The following is a 22219-nucleotide window of genomic DNA, read 5'->3' on the forward strand; positions in this document are numbered from 1 at the left end:
CATCATTTTAAATGGCAGCATTTGCCTATGCACATAGATTAGCTTTTGTAATTTCTCTTTCTGCTGTTGAATTCATTCCCATATCAGAGGCAACATGGAGTTTGGGGAACGTACTTCCTCTCCAGTGAAGAAAGACTAAGGATGTGCAGTGATGTCCTTAGCTCCATGCCCACAGGTCTAGCACTGACCTGTGGGGAAACTTCCATTGTATTAACTTGAAGTCTCTTGGCAAGGCAGGTCCTCTGACTTTACCATTCCTTGAGCCAGTAGCGCCTCCCAGTGGTTTCTGAAATAGCGATTTTTTTTTTTTTTTTTAATTATGAAAAAATTCTAGGAAAAATCTTGAACCTTTTTCCTTCTAGCCCCACGGTTTTTCACAGGCATATGGTAGCGGACGCAGTTCCAGAATCGGGAATTTGGAGGTATTGATTTTGAACTTCTCCAAGTGATAGTGGGGAGTACAGCAAGGGCTTGCTTCACTCGGTGAGGTAAAGAATCTGTCTCTCTGAAGGGAGAAAATTTAATTAAAATGAGTTTCAGTGTTTGGTCTTGCAAGGCAAGATTGATTGCGGCTTGAAGTTCAAAAACAGCAGGACTGCTCACATATCTGGGGCTCAGGACACAAATGACTCTCCGACTTTGCTTGATGATTTTCACAATATCTTCTGTGTAAGCTGGAGAAAAAGAAACAAAGAAAAGAAGCAAGCATCAGATCTTGATGTCCTCCATGAAATCCAGAGGGTACTAAGAAAGTCAGGTAAGACTTTCTTGGTCTTGTAAGAAAGGAAATTCTACCTATCCCACTTACCTCCTCCTGGAATCACATCCCTTTCAAACAAACACAAGGTGTATCCATATTTTTTTTCCAAAACTTTAGGGAGTAAATCCAATGCAAAGCTCTCCTCATTCAGAAATGAAGGGTCCAGGTTATCAAAGGAGTCTTGTTTAGCATAGGACACAAAGGCATCAAATTCTTTTCTATCTGATGGGGAAAGAGGGATGGGAAAAGGAATTAATCCATTTTCTATTTTAATATCATGTATAATTGACTGGTTTTAGTTGCTTCTAATTTTTTGTGATTCCATTTGTATTTGCAACATCATTTTCTTGGTAAAGATACTAAAGTGTACTTTTTTTCTCCTCCATTTTACAGTATATGAAATGGAGGCAAACTGGGTTAAGTGACCTTGGGGTGACACAGTATATGTCCAAGAACAGATTTGAACTCACAAAAATCAATCTTCCTGATTCTACATTCAACACTCTATTCAGTAGGCCACCTAGCTGTCCATCATATAAAATAGAGACATTCAAATGTTTACATAGGGTACAAGAAAAAAAATGTACATTTGTATACATTTTTCATATATCAAATAGACAAATAAATGTGAAATACTTTGCAAATCTTCAAATACTATATGAATTGTTGATTCATTATGAATCACATTTATTATTTATTACTAATTAATAGGGCAGCTAGGTGATGCAGCAAATGAAGAAAATAGGATTTGGGCTGAGTCTTAAAAAGAACCAAGAGATGGAGATGAGGAAAGAAAACATTCCAGGTATGGAAGTTAGTCAATGAAAAGGTCCAGGGTGGAGAGAAGGAAGATTGTATTCAAGGAATAGTAAAGAAGACCAGTTGCTAGATCAGAGAATACATGAAGGCAGTAAAGTGTAAGAAAACTAGAAATACATTAAAAAAAAAAAAAAAAACCCTAGTAGGTTAGGACTTTAAATGACAAAACATTTTATATTTGAGCCTGAAAAAACTCTAGAAAAGAGAGGTTATCTCTTCCTTTTAAAATCACTAGGTCCATTTATATTTTTTTGGTTCACTTAGCATACTTTTTGGTTTCTATTCATTTACAAATATTATATAGCTCAGCAGGTATTTTATAATATAACCTCAAAACAATGGAATTCTACTGTCACCAAACTTTGCTTAGGTTTTAGTTAACCCAATTTGATAGCAATTTTAAAAGCCTGCCACTAAAGTCTCATTCTCATGATTTATTAAGGTGTGGAGGTGAGTTTGTTTTCTTTCAAAAACAGAGTTAAACCTTTGTCAAGTCCTTCCAAGCTAAAAAGGCCCCAAGTATAAGCCTGTACATGGAGTGTGCACTTAGTGAAACCGGTTAGATTAGTGAGCCAGCTTAGTGAGGATAAAACTAGTTAAGTTCAGAGATTCATCATGAGAAGGTTGACCATAGAGTGATAGACTTTTCTAACCGTAGCAAATCATGGAGACTTATTTAGAAATGGTATATTCTTTCATCTTGAGAAGTTGTAAGTTCTCTCTTTAAAGTCTTCAAGAAAAGCCTGGACAGCCACTCAAATGGTGTGATTCTGTGACTCAATAAATGCCCACAACATTGAAATATCAGGTCTTTTGAACTACCAAAGTAATTTAAAAGAAAACTAAAACTTTATTGAGAAAATTGAGTTCATTTGACAAGAGTTACTTCCTCCCTAGTTTCTCTGTCTTAAAAATCCTTAATGTTATCCCTCTATTCTCTCATTTTTATTTTAGTCTCTGAAGGAGAGGTCTTTCTCCTTGCTAGAGTCTGTCCTTCAGCTTGACCTTTTGATCTTGTCCCTCTTGTCTCCTCTTTTAGCTTTCTCTTCCTATCATCACATAGCTCTCTCAATTTCAGACTTTTTCCCATGGTTCCTTTCCTACTATCTACAATAATAGCTGAGCAACTCCCATCCTTAAAAACCTTTACTTGACTCGGCCATTCCTTCAAAGCCAGCATTTTCTACATCTACTCCTTTTTATAGTCAAGCTTCTAGGAAAAATCATTTATCCCAAATCATCTACACTGAGTGCACTTCTCCTCTCAGTTCCCTCTCACCCCACCCCACCCATCTTCTAATCTACAATCTAACCTCACCACTTAACTGAAATTGCTTTATCCTGGACTATTAGAACATCTTTTAATTGATCTGCCTTTCTCCACTCCAATTCATCTTCAATTGCTTCCAAAATGATTTTTCTAACAGAGAAGTCTGAACATGTCATTTGACAGCCAAAGCTCTTCCTAACCCAATTTTTGTAACTTTTTGATTTTCTTAAATATTACTCCTTTCCTCACACTTTATATTCCACCAATACTGATCTCCTTATTCCTCAAATATAATGTTCCCATCTCTCCAACTTTGCCTTGTATGGTATACCCTTCTTCTTTACATCAGCCTCAGCCCAAGTGGGACCTTCTGGCAGATGCTTTCCCTGGTACCTTCTGATAATTCCTTCCCCTCTATGATTACGTTGTATATACTTTAGTTTTTTTTTTTTAATTCAATTTTATTTTATTTTTTGGTCCCTTGTATCTATTTTGCATCTAAATTATATGTAGAGATATATAGATATAGATGTATATAGATCTCTCCCATTAAAAGGTAAGCCTTAAAGGGCATTTTGATTTTGTCTTTGTATCCCTTAACTCTTATTGTAGTAGTTATTTAATAAATACTTTTTGGTTGATTGGCACTTTGAACTTCTACATTACCAATAATATTTTAATTGCAAAGTCCAATGGCTTTTTTCTCCCTTTCTTTTTTTAGTCCTCATCCTTCTTGACCTTTCTGTAGCTTTTTTTCTCTTTCCCTCCTTTTTTCCCCCACCTGCATGACTTCTTAGTTAGTGGGTCTTCATTCATGCTTTATCTGCTAATTACAGATGTCCTCCAAGATTCTCTCTTGCTGTTATTCAGTCACTTCAGCTGTGCCTGACTCTTTGTAATCCTATTTAGAGTTTTCTTGGCAAAGATATTGGAGTGATTTGTCATGTCTCTGGCTTAGTTTTACAAATGAAAAACTGAAGCAAATAGTGTTGTGACTTGCCCAGAGTTACAAGGTGCTAAGTGCCTGAGGCTGGATTTGAACTCAGGAAGATGAGTCTTTTTTGACCTGACATTACATCTACTATATCACCTAGACCTGGTAAATAGTAAATGCTTTTAAAAAAATTAAATAAATTAACTGGGATTAAAAAAATTTCAGCATTATGCCAGCAGAGGGCACTCTATTACTGTTCTAAAAATATGACACTGAAATTTAGGACAAAAGGGCAAAAAAAAAAAAAAAAAAAAGAATCTAAGAGCTGAAGAGATCTTACTGTCATTTGGTTTTTAATCTCCCTTCCCTCATTTTGCAGATAAAAAATGAGGAGCAGTGTGTTAAATAATTGCTTTGACTTTAAAAGTCAGTTACTTGGTCACTAAATCACTGTCAGAATCTTACAATGAAAAAAAAAATTAAAAACCATTTGAATGTTTTGGAGTTGGTTAACTTCACTTTGCAAAATGAAAAAAAAAGTTTTTGTGCTATTGATGGAATCGTGAACTGATCCAACTATTCTGGAGAGCAATTTAGAACTATGCCCAAAGGGCTATAAAACTTTAAAATTAAACTTCAAAAGAGCTATAAAAATTCCCTTTGATCCAATACCACCACAAAAAGGATCCATATGTACAAAAATATTTATAGTTACTCTTTTTGTAGTGGAAAAGAATTGGAAATTGAGGGGATGCCCATCAGTTGAAGAATGACTGAACAAGTTGTGTTATATGAATGTAATGTGATACTATTGTGCTATAAAAAATAATGAGCAGGTGAATTTCAGAAAAACCTGCAAAGATTTAAGTGAACTAATACTGAGTGAAATGAGCAGAACTAGAACACTGTACAGAGTAAATAACATTATGCGACGATCAGCTATGAATAACTCAGCTCTTCTCAGCAATACAATGATTCTAGACAATTCCAAAAATGAGTTTTGATGGAAAATGCTATCCACATCCAGAGAAAGAATCATGGAGTTTGAAGGCAGATCAAAGCATACTAGTTTAACTTTTGTTTGATTTTCCTCTTTCTTATGGTTTTTCTCTTTTGTTCTGATTCTTTTTTTAAGAACATGACTAATATGTTTAATATGATTGTACATAAATTATCTATATCAGATTACTTGCTGTTTAGGGAAGAGAGGTGGGAGGAGAGGAGAAAAATTTGTAACTCAAAGTCTTATAAAAATGATTGTAGAACTGAGACAATAAATAATTTTAAAAAGGAAAAAATTGTACTGTAATTCTCTTTAGTATGTAGTATATACCTGTTAAATTGAAAGATCATTTTTAAACCAATTACTAAAACTGCATAGTTCAGGTTGATGAGGTCTCCTCTTGTCTAGACATCCCTCTTACTGACTAGGACATCCTAGTCATCCTAGACATCCTCCCAATCACATGAACTTTTAAATACAGTATTCTCTTTGACTCCTCTCTCTTAAACACAAAATATCAATTGGCAAATCCCATAATTTTTTCTCTACAATATATCTCACAAACTTTTCTTTCCCTTCATTCATACAAGTAGCAGCCTACTTCATGACTTTATGACCTCTCATTTGGACTAATACTTAAATAAGCTCTCCTTATTTCAAGTCTTTCCCTACTGTATACCATCAACCCAGCTACCAAACTGACTTTCTCAAATGTAGGTAGGTGCACATCACCACACTGTTTAAAAAATTCTAATGGTTGGACAGTTAGCTAGTACAGTGAATAGAGTGCCAGCCCTGAAGTCAGGAGGACCTGAGTTCAAAAACGCCTCAGTCACTTAATACTTCTTAGCTGTGTGACTCTGGGCAAGTCACTTAAATCCAATTGCTTCAGCAAAACAAACAAAAAAAAACCTCAAATGGTTCTCTTTCATTATTAATATCAAATATTGTCATGAAGCTTTTTTCATCTTGGGCCCTTCCTTACTTTTTTCCTTACTCTAGGCAGGTATTTGATCCACTGTGCTGCCCCTACTTCCTTTCTTTTAAGTCTTTGAAAACAAGACTATCTCCCTCCACATACCCTACAATCTAGTAATACTGGCCTATCTCATATATAACACCCCAATATTTTTCATAAGTACTTATTGTTCAGCTGTTCAATCAAGTCTGACTCTTTGTGAGCCCATTGCCAGAAACACTTCATCTCAGATTTGAGATAGAGTCATGTAAAAATTTCCCAGGCAAAAAGAGGTCAAGAGGGGAAATCCCTGAACACAGCTGTTGATGGGGTTTTCTTGACAAAGAAATTGGAGGCTTTGCCATTTCTTTCTTCAGTTGTATGCAGGAAGAAGTTAAGTAACTTGCCTAGGGTCACATAGCTAGTAAGTATCTGAGGTCAGACTTGAACTTGAAATCAATCTTTTTGATTTCTGATCCAATGCTCTATCCACTTTACTACCCAGCTGCCCCTTCACAAATATGAAAACTACTCTGGCTAATGGTATAATTAGGGAACATGATTCAAGTAAGGTAAAAGAAAGTAATAACTATATTAAGAATCCACTATATAGCTTGTACAGTGCCTGAGATAGTCCAGTACCCATAATAGAGATGACAGCTGCACACAGCTCATAGAGATAACAACTGTTTTATGTCAGAATGATCCTACTAAATACAAGCCAAAACTAGACATTCTTGGTAGGATTCTTGCTAAAAATACACTCTGCTATAGCACTAGAATATATGTTGGACCAATCTCCACAAAGACTATAGGAATATAAAGGTCATTTTCCTCTCAAAAAAACCCCAAATATTACCAAATCAATTAACCCAGTGACTGAAAATATTTTTTAAACATTCATTTTTTTATTGTGAGCTGCAAGTTCTCTTCCTCCCTCCACCTGTTCCCCTACTTATTAAGAAAACAAGCATTATACATGTGAAGTCATGCAAAACATATTTCCATATTAGCAATGTTGCAAATTAAAAAGCAAGAAAAATAAAGAAAATAAAAATATGTACTTTAAACTGAATTCATCAGTTCTAAAACAAATTTCAAATATTCAGTCACTATTGATTATAAATTTTTCAAAAATAAGTATTTTGGTTCCTTAAGAAAAAAGTCCAAGGCTGCAGAACTTACCTCCTAGAGTTTCATCCTTGGCCTTGTAAGTTCGGTACAAAAGGACTATTTCAACCCAATAACGATAGATGAATGCACTTGCCATGAGGATTATTACTAGTGTTATAGTGATGCCAAATAATATGTATATGAAAAACACTAGGAAGAAAAAAATTGCAGTTATTATTGTCCATTGATACTCTTATAGCACTAGGTATAGAGCAAAGTTTCCTAAATTTGGGGAATGTGAGGGTCATGAAAAATTTGGTAACAATAATAGGTTTCTAAATGCAACAAAAAAGTAATTTAAAATCAAACTTGTAATAAATCTGAGGTGTTTTTGCTAGCATTAGCTAGCAAAACATGACGTCACTGCAATTTTGGTTCTGAACACAAAACATGTGCACTTTATAATGAGCATGCACAAGCACTGCCAGAAACACCTCAGCTCAGATTTGACATACGGCTATGTAAAAATTTTCCAGGCAAAAAGGAGTCATGGGTAGAAAAAGTTTAAGATGCCCTAGTCTAAGAAAAGACCATATTTGCATTACAATGGATGATAAAGGGACCCATATTATTAATTCCTTTTAGTTTACTATCATTTTCACAAAAACTCTTCCATTGGCAGCATTCACCATAGTTACATGCTAACTTTTGAGAGAAAGTTAGAAGAAAGGCAGTGTTAGATGTACAGTGAGTTTTGGATTTGGTATTAGATCTTAATTTGCCACTTAATAGCTATGTGATCTAAGTTATATTTATATTATATATATTTAATCTCTTTGGGCTTGTTTTCTCATCTTAAAAGTTAGTCAAGATCCCTTTCAGTTCTAAAATAATATACTTATCATGCTTGGAATGAATGAGGAAGCCCAGGAACCCTGAGGACATTTATTCCTACAAATTTGTCATAAAGTAGTACATTACTTTATTACTTATTACATAAGCTCTCACTTGTTCAATAAAAGACTAGTCCTGCTGGAAGTTAGCAGATAGAGCCCTGAGCCTAAAGACAGAAAAAACCAAGTTCAAATTCAGCTTCAGACACTTCCTAGTTGTATGATACTAGGCAAAATATTTAATCTCTCTGCCTCAGTTTCCTTAAATGTAAAATGGGATAATAATAGCACTATCTCCCAGGGTTGTTATGAAGATTAAATGAGGTAATATTTATAAAACATTTTATATGTTTCCTAGTATTTAGAAGGTGCTTAATAAATGGTTAATTCTTTTTTTTCTCCCTTTCTTTCTAATAAATATGAATAATAAGATTAGTCCTCAGGGGTGGGCAATTAGCTAGAAGTGAAACTGAACATAGAAGTGGATTTCTCCTTAACAAAGTCTATCTCATGCCCACTTCCCTGTAGACACGGACAGACCAAATCTCTAAAATGATGCTTTGGGGTTTACCTCCTCTTTTCTGTTTCAGCTTGATGGTTCGTGTACTATTTCCCACAGAATTCTGTGCAAAACATACAAAATTCCTTAGTAGATCCTTTTTAGTTACTTTCTTCAAGTAGGCAGTGTAATGGATAGTTTCCCACTCCACTTGTTTTATGATACTAGGAAAAAAAGATACTCTTGTCATGTTCCCAAGACATTACCTATGCAAAGAATACATGTTGGCACCTGTTGAGCACTCTGACATCTCAGCTATCATCCAATACTTATAATTTCATAAGAATGAAATTTATCCCAAAAGTGTTAAAAAGTAGAAAGAAAGTATGGAATTTGGAGTCAAAGAACTTAGCTTTGAATCCCTAGCTTTGTTACTCACTACCTATATGACTTGTAAAAGTCACTCTCCCAAAGACTGAAGTCTTTCTAAATTCAAAATTTCTAATTTATAATTTCTTAATTTCTAAATTCTCTTGTCCATCTAGACCCTTTGATTCAATAGCTTTATGATTGAATCTGGATGTATTTAATAGGAATAAGAAGTCAGAATAAGATTATTATGCCAAATTCTCTTGTTCTGAAGTCTGATTATGATGATATAGATTAAAAATCAGAATAGTGAGTACCTTTACCAAAGATGTACCTTGTGGGTCAATCAATAAACATTTAATGGGTGCCTACCATGGGTCCAGGGTAGGGTTACTGGACCTTTGGATTTAAGGGCATTGACAAGCTTAAAAAAAAAAAAAAAGCAAGTTGTTTGATGAGCAGTTAAATAAGAGTAAAGGCATGGTAGTTTCTAGTTGGTGAAAAGGTAAAAACCGTGGACAGGATAGTCAGAACAGAGAAGTGAGCACTGTGATTTTCCCTTCCATTGAATCTGAAGTTTCGTTGCCTTATATAGGAATTGGGAAGGAAACTTAGCCTAATGAAACTATCCATTCCTCAGAAAACCTTTTTTGTTAACTCATCATCAGAAAGGTATCTAGAAGGATCACAGGGTCCTTCAATCTGTATAGTTGCTTGTTCTGAATTATAGAATCATGGAATCATGCTCTGGAAGTGGCAGTAGCGCTGAGGAAAGCCAAACTTTAATCATCTAGTTAAAAAAATTTACAGGATTGGGAGTTAAGAGCCCTAGGTTTGAATGTCTTCTCTGGCACTATATCAAAGTTTCTTTTCCCCACCTCTACACTAAGACATTTGGGACATTTATTTCATTTTACAGATGATGAAATTGAAATTTAAGAAGATAAGACATTTAATAAAATTGGAATTTAATTTCACTGGATTTTCATTTTACCTTTTGTTTTCTTGTTTTAGTTCTTCCTTATTACGCTCAGCATCTTCCACATACCATTTTATCACAGGATTAAAATTTCTTTCAAAGCCAAAACGTGCTTTGCATTCAAGAATCAATGGTTTTCCTGGAAACCAGTGAGGGAAAAAGGAAGAGGAAGGAAGAATATAATCATTATACAAATGGAGAGACTGAGGTTGTATATAGTACAAAAGACAAGGGAGTTATTCTCTGTTTTTTTTTTTTTTTTAACTTTTTAATAACTTTATTGATAGAACCCACGCCAGGGTAATTTTTTACAGCATTATCCCTTGCACTCACTTCTGTTCCGATTTTTCCCCTCCCTCCCTCCACCCCCTCCCCCAGATGGCAAGCAGTCCTTTACATGTTGAATAGGTTACAGTATATCCTAGATACAATATATGTGTGCAGAACTGAACAGTTTTCTTGTTGCACAGGGAGAATTGGATTCAGAAGTTATAAATAACCCGGAAAGACAAACAAAAATGCAAGCAATTTATATTCATTTCCCAGTGTTCTTTCTTTGGGTGTAGCTGCTTCTGTCCATCTTTGATCAATTAAGGCTCTCTTTATCGAAGAGGTCCACTTCCATCAGAATACATCCTCAAATAGTATCGTTGTTGAGGTATATAATGATCTCCTGGTTCTGCTCATTTCAGTTAGCATCAATTCATGTAAGTGTCACCAGTCCTCTCTGTATTCATCCTGCTGGTCATTCCTTACAGAACAATAATATTCCATAACGTTCATATACCACAATTTACTCAACCATTCTCCAATTGATGGGCATCCATTCATTTTCCAGCTTCTAGCCACTACAAACAGGGCTGCCACAAACATTTTGGCACATACAGGTCCCTTTCCCTTCTTTAGTATCTCTTTGGGGCATAAGCCCAGTAGAAACACTGCTGGATCAAAGGGTATGCACAGTTTGATAACTTTTTGAGCATAGTTCCAAATTGCTCTCCAGAATGGCTGGATGTGTTCACAACTCCACCAACAATGTATCAGTGTCCCTGTTTTCCCACATCCCCTCCAACATAACGCATTATCTTTCCCTGTCACTCTAGCCAATCTGACAAGTGTGTAGTGGTATCTCAGAGTTGTCTTAATTTGCATTTCTCTGATTAATAATGATTTGGAGCATATTTTCATATGTCTATACATAGTTTCAATTTCTTCGTCTGAGAATTGTCTATTCATATCCTTTGACCATTTATCAATTGGAGAATGGTTTGATTTCTTATAAGTTTGATTTCTTATAAATTAGAGTCAATTCTCTATATATTTTATATATATATATATATATAATATATATATTATATATAAAGGCCTCTATATATGAGGCCTTTATCAGAACCTTTGACTGTAAAAATGTTTTCCCAGTTTATTGTTTCCCTTCTAATCTTGTCTGCATTTGTTTTGTTTATACAAAAACTTTTCAATTTGATATAATCAAAATTTTTTATTTTGTGGTCAATAGTGATCTCTAGTTCTTCTTTGGTCATAAATTCCTCCCTCTTCCACAGGTCTGAGAGGTAAACTATCCTATGCTCTTCCAATTTATTTATAATCTCATTCTTTATGCCTAGGTCATGAACCCATTTTGACCTTATCTTGGTGTACAGTGTTAAGTGTGGGTCAATGCCTAGTTTCTGCCATACTGATTTCCAATTTTCCCAGCAATTTTTGTCAAATAATGCGTTCTTATCCCAAAAATTGGGGTCTTTGGGTTTGTCAAACACTATATTATTAAAGTTATTGGCTGTTTTGTCCTTTGAACCTAACCTATTCCATTGATCAACTAGTCTATTTCTTAGCCAATACCAGATGGTTTTAGTAACTGCTGCTTTATAATATAGTTTTAGATCTGGTACAGCTAGGCCACCTTCATTTGATTTTTTTTTTCATTAATTCCAAGGGAGTTATTCTCAAAGATAAACATTGCCATAGAGAGATGATAGTTCTCGTAGAAGAAAGGAAAATAAGGAACATGGCACAGGGAGAAAAGGTACAACTTACCAAGCTCCACTTCTAATGTGAACATGTCATGTGTTGGATCCAAAATGATTGGTATGGATAAAGTATTTTTCACTGAAAGAGAAAACAAAGCTTTACTCTTTGCACTAGGAAAACTGACAAATTTGTTTATTTTAGAACAAGGTTTTGATTTGGGGACAAGTATTTCAAATTTTCATCCTCCCTCATCAATTCCCAGTACCATAATACTAGAATAGCAAGTTTTTTTGATTGTGTAGTGTTAGGTTGGGTTGGGTTGTATGTTGGGAGTCATGATTGGGGTTTTTATTGTAAAGCCATTGAAATGAAAGTATATTCTCCAAAGACTCAGTAAGGGAATACTACAATACATTTGATAATTTTCAGTGTCAACTTATTTTCCTTGATGTTCTTGTTCAATCATTTAGGCTAGATTTTTCATAACCCTGTGGTTCCTATTGTTCATGCAATTTTGTTGGCAAAAACACTGGAGTGGTTTGCCATTTCCTTCTTCAGTGGCTTAAGGAAAACAGAGGTTGTGACGTGCCAAGGTCACACAAATAATAAGTGTGTGAGACCGGATTTGAATTCAGGTCTTCCTGACTCTAGGCCCAAAGTTTTATCATTAAACCATATAGCAGCCTCCTTTTTTTTTCCTTTTATAGGCAACTGCTAAGGTAAGTTCTTGTTGTTGGTTTTCATATAAGACATCCAAAAAAACTTTTACTATTTGGGGAAGGAAAGATGTTGGAATGGCAACTGTTATAGTTAGGTAGTTAGGTGGCACAGAAGATAGAACACTTAACTTGAAGTCAGGAAGATCCAAGTTCAAATGTAACCACAGAAAGTTATTAACTGTGTGTTCCTGGTAAGTCGTTTTATTTCAATCTTCTCATCTGTAAAATTAGGATAATAATAGCATCTACCCCCCAGGGTTGTTATGGGGATAAAGAGAGAATATTTATAAAGCTCTTTGTAGGCCTTAAAACAATTTATAAATACTAGTATTATTATTATTATTACTCTAGAAAACAAATAATTTGAGTGAACATCTGAAGGTGGCTGGGAAATTATTTCTTTTATTTTACTAATATGATCTTTGCAGATAAAATGATTTGAAAACTCTAATAGTTCAAACTTCACTGAAACTTTTGGGGTACTGATTATGAAAAAGATTTTGGATTGAATTGGAACCATGCCATAGCAATGATTTATATTGTTTGCCCTTGAATTAACCTTTCCCTAACCTATGTGACTAAGACATATTTTATTACTGGAAAAAAATGTTGTAAATTTTGCCTTTAAGATGTATATAGTGTGATTTGGAAAGGGTTTATTTTTCTGTAAGAATGCAAAAAATGTGTATGAATTTAGAAAAAAAATTTGAATAAGAATAAAAATATTTTGGCAATAATTTTAAAATGGGAAATTGTATAGCCTTATAGTTAAGTTAATTTGAAAATATTAATATTTGAAAATGAAATTTTTATATCAAAAAATAGGAGAATTTTAAACTTTGACACTGCAAAATGAAAACAACATTTATTTTTTTTTATTTTTTTTTTTCCTGAAGCAATTGGGGTTAAATGACTTGCCCAGGGCACACAGCTAGGAAATGTTAAGTGTCTGAGGCCAGATTTAAACTCAAGTCCTTCTGGCTTCAGGGCTGGTGCTCTTTCCACTGCACCATCTAGTTGCCCCAAAATAAAATATTTAAATTGAAATGAAAATACAAAGGGAGAAAATTCCCCTTGTCTTCAAAAGATAATAGTGTTTAGCCTTACAAATAATATCTAGGCCAACTCCCCTGCAATTTTTAAAGCTCTTTCTCTTGATTATTCAAATTGTATTAAACCTTGATGTACTGACTGTCTGTGGGAAAATTTTCAGAATGATTTCTTATTGGAGATGGAGAGAGAACGCTATCAGCTTTTTAAATTAAGTGAAAATTATAAATACCTTAATGTTTAAGAGAACATTTTAATCATAAATAACATGAATGTTGGAAAATTGTTCTTAGATTTTTAAAATCTCAGGTGAATTTTAAAACTACATGGATTTATAAACTTAAGAGGGGAAATCCTTCTCTAGAGAGAAATTAAATAAAGCTTTTTTATTGATTCATTCTTAAAAATGTAAATAGTGATTTTTTTTCATGACAAAGGCTTTCATCTAATTATTGTGATATTATGGTAGCTTCTCAGTATGAAATCCCTGATCTTGTGTGAATCAAGAACCAAAGTGATCCTTTTTGATTTGGAAAGAATGCACTTCAGTCAGTGAGCATACACAACAAATAAAAATATCTTCAGAGAAAAAAAATTATTACATATAGATAATCATTAAGACCAACTAGCTTAATTTAATGTGTGTCAAAATCTCAATATTACATTTTAAGGAATTTCATTGAACTAAATATACTTACCAATAGTTTTCACTTCAACAACTGCTCTGATTATCCACCAAGTTGAGTTAACAAACTGGTTATAATCACATACATACACACCATGATCTTGATAGTAAATTTCTATAAAATCTATGTAAGCTTTTCTCCGATTAGGATATAGCTTTCCATCCTAATTTAAGAGAAAACAAAAATCATCCAATTTTACATGTTATTATTCATAATGGTGGTTCCACTCCCTGTGATCTTAATAATTTGGTCAGTCCAGATTATAAGAAGTTCTATTCTTGCAAACTACTTTTACATCAAAATTTAGTTGTAAATTGATTTGGAACTTGTAATGTATTTTCCTATAGAAACAATGCTATATGAGGTAGTTGGACCCTTTTCCCTTTCACTAGCCAGATTTTTAAAAAGCTGCTTAAATTTCTGAAGTATTATACCATTACAACTTTAGTCAATAATACTCAGTAGTCAATAAATAAACACTAAGCAATGAACTAATCGATCAACATCTATTAAGGACTAATTATGTTCCAAGCACTGTGCTAGGTACTGGAAATCCCAAGAGGCAAAAGTCTCTGCACTCCACCCTTGTAAGGTGAGACAATATTTAAACAAATATATGGAAAGAAAACTATGTAGGATAAATAGGTAATATAACAGAAGACACTAGAATTAAGAGGGGATGTAAAAGGCAAGGGGATGAATTGAGATAGAGACCCAACTGATTACTTTTGCAATCATAAAGGCATGAAGTGATAGAAGGCCTACACCATAAGTGGTGGCAATGTCAAAGGAGAAAAGGGGATAAATTCAAAAAATATTGCGAAGTTGAAACTGACAAGTCTTGGCAATAGATTGGATATCATGGGTGAGAGATAATAAGAAATTCAGGATGACTTGTAAGTTGCAAGCCTGAGGGAGAGAGAGGATTATGTTGCTATCTACAATAATAAAAAGGATTAGAAAGATAGGGGGGAAAGGGAAAGAAGTGGGGGAGGAAGGGAGATAAGTAGGTACATATAAAAATATATATTTCTTTTGGAGCATATTGATGTTAAATGTTTACTGAACATCCAATTCAAGATGACTGAAAGGCAGTTGAAAATGGGATTTTTAGAGAAAGTTTGGGGCAGGATAGGTATATTTGAGAATCCATTGCATAGAGATAATAATTACACCCATGGGAGCTGAGATCACCAAGTGAAATAGTATAAAGAGAAAAGAGAAAAGAGTCTAGGACAGAACATTAAGGGATATCTACAGTTAGGGGCATGATCTGGGAGAAGAGATAGCAAAGGAAACAGAGGAGTGGTCAAATTGTAGGAGGAGAAACAGGAGAGACTAGTGATCTACATCCCCATCCCAATCTAGAGAACAGAGAAAGGAGAAAGTGATGAACAACGTTGATAGATGCAGACAGGTCAACGGGAATAAGGCCGTTGGATTTGGCAACTAAGAGACCATTAGTAACTTTAGAGATTGGAGTTTCAATGGAATGATATTGTTAGAAGCTGGATTTTAAGAGGTTAAATAAAAGTGATAGGAGAGAAAGTGGAGACACCTGTCATAGACAGGCTTTTCAGTGAGTTTAGCTACAAAGAGCAGAAGAGAGGGCAATAGCAGAAATGAAAGGCGTACGGGAGTTTTTGTTTGCTTGTTTTTTTACAAATAGGAGAAACAACAGAATGAAGTAATAGAAAGAAAAAGTTTGAAAATAACTAAAAGAATGGGCATGACAGAGGGCAATATATTCGCGGAAACAATGGATTTTTTTTTTTTTTTTTTTTTTACTTTAACAAGTAAAGGCTTTAAATTCAGTAAAGAGATAGGACAATTCATCATGTGAGATAGGGTAGAAGGAGAACATAGTGGTAAAAGACATCTACTATGTGCTAGGAAATATGCTAGAATACAAATATGAAAAATATATACCCTTGCCTCCAAGAGCTTAAAATCTAACAGGGAAAAGACAACACTCAAAAAAGAAAACGAAAAAGCAGGTGAAGTCAAAGAAATCCAAAATGATTAAGTTGTTGTAAAACCTTAGGAAACAATGTTTTTAAGGGAAAATTTGCTTAGGATTCCATTTGAGACTAAGAATTTATTTCTTCTCATTCTAGGGAGTTTGTGGATTTTCTTTTCTTTTCATCCCCACTTACAAGGCAGAAGACTCTTTTAGGCACAGGTTACTAATGACGATTTTTATATTCTGGGAAAGGATCTGCAATGTGCAGACTGTAATGGTTAAGTGACAATATGGTAAGCAGAGAAGGGCAGAGATGTTTCCTGAGGCTCCCCCAGAGCTTAGGAGGTTAAGGAGCTAAGGGGATCATAGGATCAAGAGTATGCTGAACATTCCCCAGTTGATAAATGGTCAAATAGTCAATTTTCAGATGAAAAAAAAATCAAAGCTATCCATAGGCACATAAAGAAATACTTCAAACCACAATTGACTAGAGAAATGCAAATTAAAACAACTTTAAGATATCACCTCACAATTATCAGATTAACTAATATTACAGAAAAGAAAAATGATGAATGTTGGAGAAAATGTGTGAAAATGAGAACACTAATATATTCATTGCTGGTGGAGTTGTGAACTGATCCGACTATTCTGACAAACAATTTGGAACTATGCCCAAAGGATCATAAAATTCTTCATACTCTTTGATCCAGCAGGATCACTTCTCAATCTATATCCCAAAGAGATCATAAAAAGAGAAAAGGACCCACATGTATTTTTTTTTTAATTACAGAAACTCTTTTTGTAATGGCAAAAATTTGGAAATCAAGAGAATGCCTATCAACTGGGGAATGGCTAAACAAGTTGTGGTATATGAATGTTGTGGAATGCTATTGTGCTGTAAGAAATAATGAGCAAGCAAATTTCAGAAAAACCTGGAAAGGCTTACATGAACAAAAAATAAAGTGAAGTAAGTAGAAACAGGAGAATATTACATGCAGTAACAACATTGTGTGATGATGAACTATGAATGAATTATAGTAACACAATTCTCTTCTCAGTAACACAATTCCAAAGAAGTCATGATGAAAAAATTCTATCAACATCCAGAGAAAGAATTGATGGAGTCTGAATGCAGCTCAAGTCATGCTATCTTCTCTTTCTTTCTTTTTTTTTTTCCTTGTAGTTCTTTCTTTTGGCCTGTTTCTTCTTTCAAAACATGACTAATGTGAAAATATATTTTACATAATTGAATAAACATAAAATATATCAAATTGCTTACTGTCTTAGAGAATAGTGAGAGAGGAAGAAAGAAAATTTGGATCTCAAATTTATTATTAATTTATTATTATATATTATCAACTAATTCATTCATCATCATTTATTAATTTATTAATAACATTGATTATTAATTTTAATAATTGTCTTTATATGTAATTGGAAAAAATAAATTACTATTTCTAAAAAAGAATGCTAGAGTCAACTTAAACTATTAGAACTTATTGTTAGGTTTTATTGTTTAGACTTTGTTCATTGTTTAGACTTAAGAAAATAATTGTAGAAAATGTTAATGATAAAGATTAAACTTAAAGGTGTGTCATACATACTATCATATACCTACACAGATTCAGAAGTGAAAGGAATCTTAAGAGATCATATGCTTTAATTCTATAATTCTTGAACCCCAGATTTATATACAGTCACTCAGGTAACAAGAAGAAGTAGATGGTACTAAAAGGTTTCAGTAAGTGACTTGCCATTGCTTAGCTGACAGGAATGCAGGAAGAAAATTGGAGAAGTAACTAGATGGGCAGGAACTCTTGGAATAAAAGTAATGAAAATGGTGATTAAAAAAACTAGAAAAATCAAACTATGGCAAAAATATGCCATGATTATGAATCATTAATTTGTACTTAATTTAAATCTCAAAATGAGTTTCACAATAGTATCTACTTAGCAAGCTATAATTTTAATTATTCTCCTAGGACATCAACTAAAGTTTTACTATTCTTATGATTTTTTTTTTTTTTGAGATTGGGTTTTTATCTGGGCTAGATGTTCAACAGAGGCCTAACCTAATGTGTTTTTCTAATATATGTCAGTTTGCCTCTCCTTAGCCATAAGAGTAACCCTGGGTTCCTGAAAGTTCTCCATATTAGTCTCAGACTTATTGTATACACCCAATAAGATTTTGTCCTATTGCTTTTCAGAACTCCTATACTCAACAAATAGCATGCACCAAAATGCTGTTCTCATAATTTATTGTCCTAATTTTACATTAGGATAGAGACATTACACTATCTTTTAGTTAGTGATTATCTTTTTCAGCTAATATACCAGAAGCAAAGAATTGCAATACTTACTGTGGTTTAAAACTTCTTATTCTTATTGAATTAACTCAGTAAAGTAGGAAAATTAATGTTTCTTCTCTTTCCCAAATTTCTAGAAAAAGCTTGCTTTTACTATTGCCTCTTTAATATTTTGCAATCTGATTGTCCACCTCACCATACAACTGAAACTACTCTCTCCAAAGTTACCAATAAATGATCTCTTATTTGGTAAATTTAACGGTCTTTTCTCAGTCCTCATATTTCTTGAACTATCTGCTGCATTTGACTCTGTTTTACCACCTGCTCCTTTTGGATATGTTTTTCATTTTGGGAATTTCATGACATTTACTTTTATTCTTCTCCCTTGCTTATCTGTTTGACCATTCAGCCTCCTTTGCTGAAGTTATCTTCCATATTATGTGACATAATTATGGATATGTACAAAGTTCTATGCTAGGCCCTCTTTTTTCTACATATTGTCTCCTATCCTGATGTGTGCTCAGCTTCCTGACATTTGCTTCAAATACATACATATTCTACTCCTTCAATGTCTGTTTTCTCACATGATAGTTAATTATCTGATAAATTAAGCTAAATCAAATTGACAGATGCTAGTGGATATATGAGTTATTCTCTCCTATAACATATTTACATTTCAACAAAGATATTCTAGAGTTATGCTTTAACTTAAAAACATAATTGTAAAGGTGGGATCTTTTGGCACTTTTTGCACATTTCCATATAAGTACTAAAGAATGAGCCATCTACCTTGGCATCAGAGCTGCTGGGTCTCTGTGGTCAGCTCTGTAGAATTTGGAGATCTAGGAGTTAAGTCTTTGAGCTGCCCATTACAAGAATGGTACTTGTATTTTATACCTGATATTTCTTGGTGACACAATTCAATCATTCTTACCTTGTACCATGTTATGTCTTCCCTTTGTAAATCTCCCTCACAGTTCACTGCAGGACAAGGAACTAAATCAGTGCTACCAATGAGAAGGTATAGCTCATTTTTTATAGAGTCCATACAGGGTGTCTTCTCCTTTGGTTGAACTTCTAAGATTATTTTAAGAAAACAATTCATCTCCTTTGATTTCCTGGAAAAGACAACAAGCTCTAATAAACTTATTTACTTCATGAAAATAAAATAAAAATTAAATAGTATTTTCAAATCTGAAATGAATGAGCATTACCTGGACTCTTTTACAGGATTTGGTTTATACTTGATTGTACAGATATAAGACCCAGAATCATTGAAACCAACTGGTGAAAATTGAAGTGAATTATTTTCCCATATGATGCGAGGGTGGTTATTCTGAATAGCATATGGTTGTGATCCATTCTGAGGTTGTTTGTACCAATGGATGTCAGATGAATAACTGATTCCTTGGTATACAGTACTACTACACTGTTTCTTTGAAAGATTTCTCTTGTGGCAAAGACCTTGTCTAGGAACATCACAAAATAATAAAAACTTCTCTCCACTCCTTGCAAGATATCTCCAAGTACTTTCTGTAGAAGGACAACCTGGAAAAGAGAGTAATAGAGAATTCTAAAAATTAATAAGCATGTAGTTAGATTCCATTTGATAGGAATAACAATATCTCCTGCAATCTGATTTGACAGCAGTTTAAACTTGGTATATGCTTATGTAATTATGCCTATATCACAAAATAAAATTTTTATTTTCCTATCTACACTACCTTAATAAAGAATAGCTACACTTCTCAAACATGGTAATTGTTTCTGTGAAGGCTCAATAAAAGTACTATAATACATCTGAACCACCCAATTTACTAAAAGTAAGAAATAGACAGCCTAATCATGATTCACAGTTTTTCCCAGTTGCAGTAAATGGAAGCCAATGTGTTCACTACAGCAGCTAGAAACAATTCCCATATTTTCTAATCCCTGTTTTCCTATTGTAGAAGTTGTTGGTTTTTTTTTTAAATCCTCTTTAAAGGGAGGAAAAAAATCAAGTAAGTGAATATAGCATACTAATTATATTGATATATCATTTATTACTTAGGATTTTCACCACAAAATGGAAAATAAAAATTATTTCCTTACCTGATAAATCAACGTCTCCTTTTACTAATATCCTTCTGACAAGCCAAAAAAGGATGCAATACAAAGAAAACATTGTAGTTTCAGTTTTCTTGCTTTGCTTCAGTATTTCCAGGCTGGTGAAAGATCATAATATAAAATGCATTAGATGTTCATCTTCATAACCTCCTTTATTTGTCTAAATTGAGAAATGGGAAATGAGGAAATAGAGGCCAATTTCACAACAAAAGTCACACAGGAAGTTCTGGGTTGACAAAACTCAGAGTATATAAGGCTCTTATGTCTAATGCTCTTTGGAAAAACAATTTGACTTTAACACTGTAAATGATATGTAATAGTTTCATATTACATACAGTTTCATAAAGATCTTACAAAGAGAATGTGTCAGAAATTCCATTGTGTAGTATTAACCCTTTAAAATTTTTCCATTTCAAGGGGGCTAAATTTCTCTTCTGGACTTTTTCTCAACTAGAAAGATTGTTTCCATTGATCCTTTGAAAGATTCTACATTGTGGTTTCCAAAAGAGATGACTATAGCTAAAGAAAAATTTTAGAATATTAAAGTCAAATTGTTTTTGTAAAGAGCACTGTACATAAGAGCCTTATGTATTCACAATTGAGATGACATTCGTACAAACTAATAATGAGACAAAAGTCTAAAAGCAATTTAAAATCGGAGAGAGGAAAGGGTAGAATTATATTAATGACCAATAAATGTATCAATTCCTTTTTTCTTTATGGATTATGATTCCCTAGGTATTCCCAGATTATTTCCTATTTGTCATAACTAATTGTATAAACTTAGGCAAATCACCTTTTTAGATATCAGTTTCCTTGTCCATGAAGTGAAGGGATTGTATAATATGGATTTGTGTTTCTTCCATCTTTCAGTTTCAAAGTTTATATGATCTCTCTCTTCAGTCTAAAGAGAGTATGATTCAATTATAATTACTGGCACTAGAAAGAGTTATCACAGAATTCTTGAAGATTGAAGATAATTGAAGATCTTCCAACCTATGCAATTACACATTCAAAATTTTTTTAAAATTCAAAAGAATTCAAGGAAAATGTTAGGCAGAAACAACTTGTACTAAACTGAAAGTTTTTCTGATAGGATTTTGTATTGTTCATGATAGATTTGTTATCTTCTATGGTATTATAATATAGAATTTGTAATTTTGTATACATACAAATAAAAAAATTTTTAATTGGTTCTACAAATAGTACTTGTATTTTCCCAAATTGTATAATATGGTCATAGGAGCATTGGGTCAGATACTTAGAACTGGAGAGGAATTTTGAGACTATCAAGTCAATTCCTTCATTTTGCAAATAAAGAAACTGAAGCCCAGAGAGAGGCAATAACAGGTCACATAAGTAGTAAAAGAACCAGAATTTGATCCAGGTCTTCTGAGATCAATCACTCTTTCTCCTGAGCAACTCTTCTTTCTTTCACATACCAAAAGAAAACTTTAAGGAAGTAAAAATGTGACAGAATTTAAGCTGTTGATTGATAGATAACCATCTTGTTTGATCCACAAATCTTTGACTTACAGATCCATTTGCTTTCTACTACCTGTGTTCAGCATCTCTGAAATTACAATCTTTTTCCAACTCAGGCCTTTTCCCCTCCTCACTTATCCCCCCAAAACCTTTAACAAGTTCCACAGATAAGGAATAACAACAATAATCCTATGCACATATAAATGAGGCCACATAAATCATAGTTCCAAAAAATATAAGTACCAACATGTGCTCCAAAGAATTACATTAATCAGGCATCACAAGCAGAAATTAATATTGTAAAGCTATCTTTAAAGA

General features: G+C 33.5%; 1 protein-coding gene across 1 annotated transcript; it reads right to left on the reverse strand.

Annotated features, from left to right (window-relative positions):
- Window positions 1–317: 317 nt before the first annotated feature.
- IL18RAP (interleukin 18 receptor accessory protein) lies at window positions 318–20504 on the reverse strand. Its single transcript, XM_051990553.1, is given in 11 exon segments — window positions 318–363; window positions 365–674; window positions 809–982; window positions 6930–7067; window positions 8322–8473; window positions 9613–9736; window positions 11653–11724; window positions 14054–14204; window positions 19245–19428; window positions 19525–19858; window positions 20402–20504. Coding segments are annotated over 11 exon segments (1758 nt in total). The 5' UTR covers window positions 20475–20504.
- Window positions 20505–22219: the final 1715 nt, after the last annotated feature.

The sequence above is a fragment of the Antechinus flavipes genome, chromosome 3 (genome assembly GCF_016432865.1).
Source record: "Antechinus flavipes isolate AdamAnt ecotype Samford, QLD, Australia chromosome 3, AdamAnt_v2, whole genome shotgun sequence".
NCBI lineage: Eukaryota > Metazoa > Chordata > Mammalia > Dasyuromorphia > Dasyuridae > Antechinus > Antechinus flavipes.